Source organism: Megalops cyprinoides, chromosome 7 (assembly GCF_013368585.1).
Source record: "Megalops cyprinoides isolate fMegCyp1 chromosome 7, fMegCyp1.pri, whole genome shotgun sequence".
Classification (NCBI taxonomy): Eukaryota; Metazoa; Chordata; class Actinopteri; order Elopiformes; family Megalopidae; genus Megalops; species Megalops cyprinoides.
In genome coordinates, this window is record NC_050589.1 from 446,705 (window position 1) to 456,704 (window position 10,000).

The following is a 10,000-nucleotide window of genomic DNA, read 5'->3' on the forward strand; positions in this document are numbered from 1 at the left end:
GAGATCTGTCATTGGCTGGCGGGATGCCTCACCTCTCAGCCACACCCCTGCGAGTGAGTCCTGAGATGATGATTGGGTCGAAGGGCTCCTCTGTGCCAGAGATGGTGACGCCCAGGGGTCCCCCATAACGACGAAGCTCCACTGTGTAGATGATGCAGCCCGACTCCTGCTCATCTACACACACACGTGCACACAAACGCACGTACACACACACACACACACACAGGCATGCACACGCGCACGCAGCCCGCACACACACACACACACACACACACACACACACACACAGAGTTAGCGGCAGCCTCATCCCCTGCCCCACGGGCCTCTGTAAGGGCTCACTGCAGCACATCCTTACCAGAGTTGTCCTCGTCCTTCTGGATCTTCAGCTTGACCAGGTCCTCCGTTCTCTGCAGAATCTCCACTGCATCCTCCATGGAGCAGCTTTCCAAACGCACACTGTCAATCGCCAGCAGCTTATCTCCAGGCTCCAACGTGCCTGTTCTATGGAGGGAGAGAGAGAGAAGGAAGCAAGAGAGGGGGAGGGGGGAGAGAGAGGTGACATGTTACAGGAAATTTTGTCCTCCGTGCAGATTAGTGCAGGACTCAAGGCCCACTCACACTGGTGCACAGAAACCAGACCCAACTGCCTCAATGGGGTCTGAACCACACACACACACACACCTGTGAGCGATGCTTGCCTTCCTGATATCAGAGATGATGAGGGGATCTCCCGGTCTCTTGCTTGCTGTGTGTGGAGGACAGAAACAGATTTTCTTCAGCAAAAGAAACGAGAGAAAACACACCCTAACCCTAACCCCAGCCACTCCACTAGGACGTCCTGCTTCTGAGCTTACAGACAGACAGCTGCACTCACAGCAACACTCACCCAATCAGTCTCTGGGTTTCATGAACATGAGACACCATAATCAGTAAATGATCAGACAATCATGACATGCTTCTCTTCATTCTTGAAGCCTCAGAGAGATTCAAAGGCACCTCTTTAGGTATGGCTTTATTCATGTCACATTTTAAAATTGTGAATTCTGGACTTTCCTGTTAGGATAAAGGGTAAAAGAAGGAACAGTGCACAGGTGAGTCCTTTTGGAAAGAGCACAGTTTTTACTTGGATTTGGAAAAAACAGCACCTCATTTCAGGACTTTTTCACCTTTTAGGACAAAAATATATGATGAGAGGCATGACTATCACTGTGAATGGGGCAGACCCTCCCCCTATCACAGAGAGCCATCACTCAGGGTTACGCAGCAGGGCTGGTGGCCTAGAGAAATACTGCCCCCTGGTGGCCGGGACTCACCACTGATCACGATTCCCAGCTCCACCCCTTTCTTCTTGGGAAGCTTCACATGGAACGTGCCACTGCTGGGAACCACCGACTCTACAGAGCAGAGAAACCAGCCAACAGCCTCATAAAAACCGACTCTACAGAGCAGAGAAACGAGCCAACAGCCTCGTAAAAACCCACTCTACAGAGCAGAGAAACCAGCCAACAGACTCGCAAACATATGAAGAAACAGGCCTCTCAATGTTTCCCTACAAGGACCTGGATTCTACCACGTGCCAATGACACATGGAAGTGCATCATGCCAAGGTGAAGGCTTAATAATTCAGAACAGAAAAGGTGTTGAACAGAAACATAAGAACTTTTTGATATGATATCCCGTGAAATATGGTATCACACTTATCTTTAATAAGATTCTACCCAGCTGTGCTTCTCCCCCTCCCTCCCACTTCCAGCCAAAGCCTGATAGTGTGGGGTGCCGGTAGTGTGCGGCTTGGATAGCGTGCGGTGCCGGCAGTGTGTGGCGTGGATAGCGTGCGGCGCCGGCAGTGTGCGGCTTGGATAGTGTGCGGTGCCGGCAGTGTGTAGCGTGGATAGCGTGTGGTGCCGATAGTGTGCAGCGTGGATAGCGTGCAGTGCCGATAGTGTGGGGTGCCGGCAGTGTGCGGCGTGGATAGTGTGGGGTGCCGGCAGTGTGCGGCGTGGATAGCGTGGGGTGCCGATAGTGTGCGGCGTGGATAGCGTGCGGTGCCGATAGTGTGGGGTGCCGGCAGTGTGCGGCGTGGATAGCGCGTGGTGCCGATAGTGTGGGGTGCCGGCAGTGTGCGGCGTGGATAGCGTGTGGTGCCGGCAGTGTGCGGCGTGGATAGCGTGCGGTGCCGGCAGTGTGCGGTAAAACATGAGGACTTCATGTTCTCATCCTCACGGTTTCAGGTGCACTTTCTTCCTCAATTTGATGACATTTTTCATCTGCGTCATTCAGCCCTTTCTAAACAATACAGATTAAAAACCCTCTCATTTCACTCAAAATGTCAAACCTGCCACGTCAAACTCGATTTCCAGCGTGACCTTATTGGTCAAAGCTGCGCTCTGCAGCAGCTGATTGGCCTCCTCCAGAGTTCCGTCTTCTGTGGGAATTCCATTGATTGACAGGAGTCTGTCACCCACCTGCAGCAACCCGCACCTGTGGACACAGGCATGGGGGCCTTCAGAGGACATTCAGAGTCTGAGTCAAGTAAGGGTAACAACGATTCAGCTCACATTTGCCCATTGCTTTCCTGAATTTCGTGTTCAGTTAGTGGGGTGAGACTTTGCACCAAGCAATTATACTGCTGATGTTTTATTGTTCCAGACTAAAGCAAAGACAGAAACGGTGATGAGTCTCCTGTCGAGATGCTCTGCAAAAATCATGAACGTGTTCAGAGATAAGAGTCTGCAGCCTCACACTGCAGTGACTGCTGACCCAGATTACAGCTCACGCTGAGCGCCGTTGCGGTACGCTGCTCCACCAGCAGAGGACTCACCTCTCGGCCGGGCTGTCGGGCTCGATGAAGCGGATGAGGGGGGGCTCAGAGAGGCTCTCGGTGGCAAAAACGCCCCCCTGCAGCTGGATGCCGAAGCCGCTGATCGAGTCGCCTCTCAGCGTCACCTCCGCCGTCTCCGTGTGAACCACCTGCCCTCCTGGCCCCACCGTGCTAGAGGCCAGAGACACTGAGAGAGAGACACACACACACGTGCACACACACACACAGCACGCACGTACACACGCACACACAGGCACACTTAAAATGAATATTAGGATTATTTGAACTGAAGTTATCTAAATGATGTCTTCTGTGTGTGTTTGCGCTTGCAGATATGAGTATGTGTGCTTGTGTATATACGTGTGTGTCTCCCTGTATGCAGGTGTTTCTGTGTGCGTATAGTTAAGTGTGCATGCGTGTGTATTCGTGTGTGTGTGTTTAGAGGTATGTGTGTGCATGTGTGTGTGCGTGTACATTTGCATGTGCATGTATGCATGCAGATGTGTGTTTGCCTGTGTGTGTGTTTGTGTGTGCAGGTGTGTGTGTGCATACATGAGCTCTTGTGCTCCTTCTTCCTGGGTCTCCTCCTGGGGGGGGCGTGTCGGGGGCTGGTGGGTGCAGCAGGGCGTGGCAGGGTGCTTGGGCTCTGGCTTGTGGAGCTGCTGGATACCAAGGCTTCACGGACAACAGGTACAACAGGCAAAAACACATCAACAGCGAGTGCAAAATACCTGCATCCATCAATGTACATCCATCAGCAACCTGGCCCTGTAAGAGCAGATAAACTCTCTCCCACCATCATACGGCTGAGAGCCGATAGCCGCTGCTCACTCTCACAGCCTCACATGGAGGGCTGATGGGATGCACTGAGGCTGTGCATAAGGGCTCACTTTTGCAGTAGTCCTGGTTGCCGGGGGGGTTGCTAGGGCTGGTCCATACGGGCGTTTTGCAGTGACCAGGAAGTGGGGCGTGGCAGTAGTGCACACAGGGGTCCCAGCAGTGATGATGATCACTCCTCTGTATTCTCACTGCGCACACACACACACAAGAGATAAAACACACACGCATATAAAACACACACACACACGCATACACGCACGCACACATTCACAGACACACACACACACACACACACACACAAACACACGCACACACACATACAGATAAAACACAGTGGTTACAGTGGACATGCCATCTAAAGCTTGTGACAAACTTGCCACATGTGCAGAATACAGACTAACTGTTACCCAGCAGCCCATTTTAACACTGCAGCAGTCCTGACTCTCACTTCCTGGCTGTGTGCACACGCACGGTTTCCCTGCACACGCACCGTGTCCCTGCACACTGCACACGCACCGTTTCCCTGCCCACACGCCGTGTCCCTGCACACGCCCCGTGTCCCTGCACACCCGCCGTGTCCCTGCACACGCACCGTGTCCCTGCACACTGCACACGCACCGTGTCCCTGCACACGCACCATGTCCCTGCACACCGGCCGTGTCCCTGCACACGCACCATGTCCCTGCACACCGGCCGTGTCCCTGCACACGCGCCGTGTCCCTGCACACTGCACACGCACCGTGTCCCTGCACACGCGCCGTGTCCCTGGAGCTGAAAGCAGAGGTGCAGCTGCATGGGCTTACTTTTACTCGCCAGCTTTGATAGAGCAGCCAGCAGGTGAGTCCGCAGCATCGGTGCTCAGTCACACAAACTAGCACCCGAAACGTGGCAGGATTTAGGAGAAGTCTGCTAAAAATGACCTTAGCCTGGTCAGCGTTGGCAGAGCTGAACACGTGTGGCTGTGTTCCGATAAACACACAGCTGAAACCAGCCCTGAAATCACAGCCCACAGCCTACAGAATGCTGGCCACCTCTCTCATCTTTCCTGATTGGCTGGCCAATTAGGTAATTCAGCTGTAGAGTAATAATCAATTAGCACAATGATCTGTTTTACCCTTTAGGATGGATGGTTTTACTGAGGATTTCTGAAGATTAGGTAGAGTTTTTTGTGGATTCAGACTGTGTTTGTGTTAATATTGAATCTTGCCTCTAAGCTCTGTAATAGGATGCAGCAGGTCAGTCTCTTTAGTGCTAAAATTTAGCTGTAAAAGTAGCAGCTCGGGAGTTAGCATTGCTGCTGTATACTTAGCCAGATGCTTCCCCTGATCTGGCTTCAGTAAAATAGCAGGAATGACTGCTGCCACAAACACAGACTGTGCAGAAAGTCAGGGGTGAGGGAAGGTTTCACAGGAGATAACATTGTGAATACTTTATTTCTGCTTCTATAGCTTAGGCATCTGTACAAATGAAAGGAAAAGCGTTGCATGACTGTAGATGAGGAAATTTCCCGCTGGAACCAGGAGCTGACTCACCAGTGTCCTGCAGCAGGCCGGTTCTGACCTGATGGACAGGCAGGATCTCCAGCTTGGCCCGGTCGCCGGTGCTGGCCAGGAGCTGCGCCGCCTCCAGGACGGAGCAGTGCTCTGTGCTGGTGCCGTCGATGGCCAGCAGGTGGTCACCTGCCCGCAGAGCGCCACACCTGCGGGGGTCAAAGGTCACTAAAATTAAACTTTGATCTTTGACTTTTTTAAAATTAAAAGTTTGATCTTGAATTCATTGTTCAAAGTAAAGAACAAAGTACTCTAGTCAGTCAGTGGAGACCCTCATCCAAACCCATTCCCAATCCCAGTGTGGTGTAATGGTAAGGAGAAGCAGTGTGGTGTAATGGTAAGGAGCAGCAGTGTGGTGTAGCGGTAAGGAGCAGCAGTGTGGTGTAGTGGTAAGGAGCAGCAGTGTGGTGGTCAGGAGAATTGCTTCAGTTAATATCTAGCTGTGTAAAAATTAGAAACAGCAAGTTGCTGTGCATAAGATTAACATTAACATAACATATCATTTAGCTGGCAGAAAGGAAATACTATTTGTATTAATGACTAAACTTATTTTTTTAGAAAATGAAATACGATTTTAGGCCTGAATACCCACACATAGGCATTAATGAGAGTTTAATACAGGTAATGTTTTGGACAGCTGTTCTGGGGTCAGCAGGGGGCAGGAGGAGAGGGATAGGGAGTGTGGGGGAATGACTGCACAGCTGTTTTGGGGTCAGTATGAACAGAGCAGGGGCTCTCCTTACCTGTCCACCACGCTGGCTGGCTTTATCTTGTCGATGACGATCGCCTGCTTGCCCCTGTGTGTGGCAGTGCTTAAGCTGACGCCCAGGGCGGAGCCGGGGGGCCTGGAGATCTCCACCAGCAGCGGCCCTGACGCACCTGCAACCGAGTCTGCACAGCAGAGACTCACATCACACACACACACACACACACACACACACTCCCCATCTCACACACACTCCCTATCACACACCCAGAGCCACATACATGTGTGACTGCACATTTGTGTAAGACTGTGTGTGTGTGTGTGTGAGTGTATGCTCACCTATGACAGTGACGTCGTACTCGATGTGGAACAACACCTCCTGGCCACACTGTGTCAGGACAGAGAGAGCATGGGCCAGACTGGCGCCCCGCAGGGGAACTCCATCCACCCTCAGAACCCGATCACCCACTCTCAGAGTGCCCTCTCTGCAGCCGGGGGGCGGGGGTGGGGGGGAAGCGAATTTCAGGTTAGCAACCCTGCTATGGTAGCATTGTAGACTGTGAAACTAGGGAATCAAAGAATTATTTTGTTGTTTCTTTCACCAGCCCAGGGACTGCAGATGGAAATTAGCTAGTAGCTAAATCTGGTACCAAGCATCTTTCCTCTTTTTTGAGATTAATGTATTTTGTATATGGTCTCTGATATAAATAAATTTAGTAAATAAATAAAATATATTATTGCACTGATGCAAGTGAATCTGAGTTTCATGAACAGGAGAAATGTCTGCTGTCACACCCCCATCACAATAACAATCACAGACACACACACGCACACACACTCAGCTGCTGCATTACCTGTCTGCTGGTCCTCCAGGCCTCACGTAGGTCACCACTAGGGGGCGTGTCTTGCGCCAGTCTTCATGAGCACCACCTAAACCAATAACACAACACAATCAAACACACACCCACACACACATGCACAAAAACTTCAACATAACACATACCCAAAACCTGCCTTCCAAACAAACCTTACTATGCACCCAGTCCCAGGTAGCTGTGTCTGCTAAATGCCTATTACAATGACTCTTACTATCTTACTATGTGACTCCTACACACCCCTTCAGAGTAAACCGTGACACTGCTAAGCTAATTTACTGTAATATATAAATCATACAATAACACATTATAATAAATCAGCTGACTGAAGGGGTTCTTTCACCATCCAATCAGCACACAGTGGGAGTGTCTCATTGTGAGGGTGTGTGACGAGCAAAGCTCCTCCCTGTGGTTCACAAATATTTATCTCAGCCAATCACATGCTTGTTCCTGCTTGGATCTGGCTCTCAGCCTGTAAGGAAGGCTTTTGTGATGGAGGCTTTAAACTGACCAATGAGAGGAGAAAGGCTTTGGAAAGGGGATGGCGCTGTACCTCTCAGGACAAACCCGAAGCTGCGCCCCTCCTTCTGCAGCCGCACCTCCACTGTCTTTGGGATGACCCCCGAGGAGCTGTCAGGAGCTGGGTGGAGGGGACAGGGCATCTCATGACATCCTCACCCAATCACAGCACAGCACAGAATGCAGTTTTATCCCAGCTATAATCCTCTAACACCCCCCTCAAAAGCCCAAGGGCCCTGCATGAATTGTATTGTTATTTCTAGTATTAAATAAAAAGCATATTTATTTCTGAGGGGCATTGTCTACCAGCCCCACAGAAAAGCATTCAGTCACAGCTTTTACAGAGCTGACTGTGATACTCCGGAAGATGGAGTCTTTCTTGGGAAAATTACAGTCGGTCTTATGAACGACTCTGGTGACAGTGGCATGATCCAAACACCGCAGTGCATGTTCCATACACCCTGCAAAAGCATCTGCCAAGTGAATAACTGCAAATGCAAATGTAAATGTAAGCAGAAACTCCCATCTGGATGTCAGCAATGCTGAGTCAGTGATCATAGGAACCTCCGAAAGATCATTCATTCATTTCTACTTAATTGTGCATTGGTCTCATGCATCATTGTTCTTTCTTAAAAATACAAAAAATGAAAGTGTTTCGGTGTGAAAATGCTGTGCAGTGCAGTGTGTGGTTGCGTGAGTGAGAGCCTCAGAGGCATGCTCAGCTTCCTACCAGCAGGGGGCAGCTCGTACTCCACCTGGAGCAGCACCCTCTCGCCCACGTTCTTCAGCAGGCTGATGATTTCCTCGTGCCGCAGCTTGCTCAGGTTAATGCCGTTCACAGACTTAATGTGGTCGCCCACGATCAGCTGGTCACTCCTGCAGCACAACCACACACCGACCATGCTGCAGGTCACATGACCAAAAATTGCAAGCTTCCATTGGTCCAAACAGCCAAGTCATGATCAATGGCTGCTGACTGGCCCAGTTTTCTGGGTGAACTATTGTTTTTGTCACAAAAACTTTTGCACCAGAAAATGAAGCACTGCTGAGAGCAACAGATCAGTGAGGGAGTGAAATGAGTCATTGATTAATGAAGAGAGGAGAGGAAGAGAGAGAAGGAAGAAAGGGTGAAATGGATAAACTGGCTCTGAATGTGTCTGTGTGTGAAGCGGATTACATGCACAACCATCAGACACAGACGAATGAAAAATAATTATAAACTAGTGAACCAAATGATTAACAGATTAATCCTGCTATTGGACATTTCGGAACAGAACAGAAAACAGAGTCATGCCTCTGTCAGGATCAGCGCTGCTGAACACTGTCAGTCTGTAGCTGTCACAGTGTTTTGTAGCTGTCACAGTGTTTTGCTTCCAGCAGCACAGACCGTGGTTTGTTTGTGTATACGGTGCATTCTACAGGGAACATGCGCTCATTTAGATGCTAATCAGCTAAAGGCTCGCTGCCTGTTCTCTCTGCTTCCTGCCTCTGCGTGCTGGCACCATGAGGCCTGACAGAAATATCCCATCAGCCCTGTGCCAGCTCTCACGCCTCACTCCCGCTCCAGTTAAACAGTCTGCTTTAGGACAAACATCCGAGAAAATTGCCAGGCAAACGCTGGCTCCAGGCTGTTTCCGGGAAATAAACCTTACTGTTTTCCAAAAAGAGGGCAGGTTCATCTCTATGAAGCAATAATTAAAAATATACTGAAAGCACTAAAAATAGCCCTAGTATCCATTTCCAAAAGTGCTCTGTACCTCTACACCTGCCTCCAGAACTGTGGGGCAGCCAGGGCTGATACAGCCTGACTGCACTGAGGGTGCATCTCCTCAAAGGGTCTCACACAAGATACCACTTAGAGAGGTCAGGGCGTTTAAATGTTTGATCAGCCTGATGAACCTGTGTTTCTAGTTTTGGCAGGAAACTGTAGAAAATTATGTATTTTCTGTTTGCTTTTAACCCCCGCCAAGAAAACATTTTTTGTGCCTATGAAGAAAGTGAAACAGACAATTAAGTATCAGGTAATTTAGAGGTAGTTAAATATAAGGTATTTCAGCTGTAATTGATTATGGGGTATTTCGGTTGTGATTAAGTATGAGGTAGTTTATTTGTAATTGAGTACGGGGTACTTTATCTTTAATTAAGTATAAGGTATTTCAGTTACAGTTAAGTACAGGGTATTTTAGGTGTATTTTGAATAAGATAGTTTAGCTGTAAGAATACCATTTTTCAGCTGTAATGACGTATGACGTAGTTTAGCGGTAATTCCTTTCCCTGGAATTAGATAAAAATGTACACACGAGTGTGGCATGCTGGCCAGAGCCAGGGTCTCCTGTTTGACAGAGAATACAGGTGTTTCAGTGCCAAGTCCTTCTCACCTGGCACACAGCACCAGTGTCAGTTAGCTGTGTGTGAGACTTGTCTCTTTCAGCTGTCCTTACACACGTCTGGTGAAAAACTGTGTGACATGTCAAATGGTCTTACCCTGAAACCAACATTTCTACAATAAAAAAAGGACTTTAAGGGCCCCCACAGCATGGTGAAGTTGCCAGATCTTCAGAGCCTACAGCGCAGCGAGGTTGCCAGGTTGCTGGTTCCTCACCTGGCAGCGAGTCCTCCCGGCCGCAGGTTGGACACTCTAGGCGTCCCGTCTTTGTCGGAGCCCCCAGAGATGGTGAGTCCGAGGGTG

At 49.7% G+C, this 10,000-nt stretch overlaps 1 protein-coding gene across 3 annotated transcripts in view; it reads right to left on the reverse strand.

Annotated features, from left to right (window-relative positions):
- LOC118780407 (glutamate receptor-interacting protein 2-like) overlaps window positions 1-10,000 on the reverse strand; it is a 35,132-nt gene that overhangs the window by 8,096 nt on the left and 17,036 nt on the right. For all 3 annotated transcript variants that reach the window (XM_036532868.1, XM_036532870.1, XM_036532869.1), the window contains exons 3-17: window positions 9,914-10,000; window positions 8,042-8,187; window positions 7,346-7,432; window positions 6,772-6,847; window positions 6,257-6,402; window positions 5,955-6,102; window positions 5,194-5,360; window positions 3,712-3,849; window positions 3,374-3,496; window positions 2,822-3,008; window positions 2,336-2,481; window positions 1,314-1,394; window positions 682-745; window positions 356-501; window positions 33-174 (exon numbers count right to left, since the gene is read on the reverse strand). The exon at window positions 9,914-10,000 is cut by the window's right edge and continues 46 nt beyond it. In XM_036532868.1, coding sequence (XP_036388761.1) covers window positions 33-174; window positions 356-501; window positions 682-745; window positions 1,314-1,394; window positions 2,336-2,481; window positions 2,822-3,008; window positions 3,374-3,496; window positions 3,712-3,849; window positions 5,194-5,360; window positions 5,955-6,102; window positions 6,257-6,402; window positions 6,772-6,847; window positions 7,346-7,432; window positions 8,042-8,187; window positions 9,914-10,000 — 1,884 coding nt within the window. The remainder of the gene's footprint in view (window positions 1-32; window positions 175-355; window positions 502-681; window positions 746-1,313; window positions 1,395-2,335; window positions 2,482-2,821; window positions 3,009-3,373; window positions 3,497-3,711; window positions 3,850-5,193; window positions 5,361-5,954; window positions 6,103-6,256; window positions 6,403-6,771; window positions 6,848-7,345; window positions 7,433-8,041; window positions 8,188-9,913) is intronic.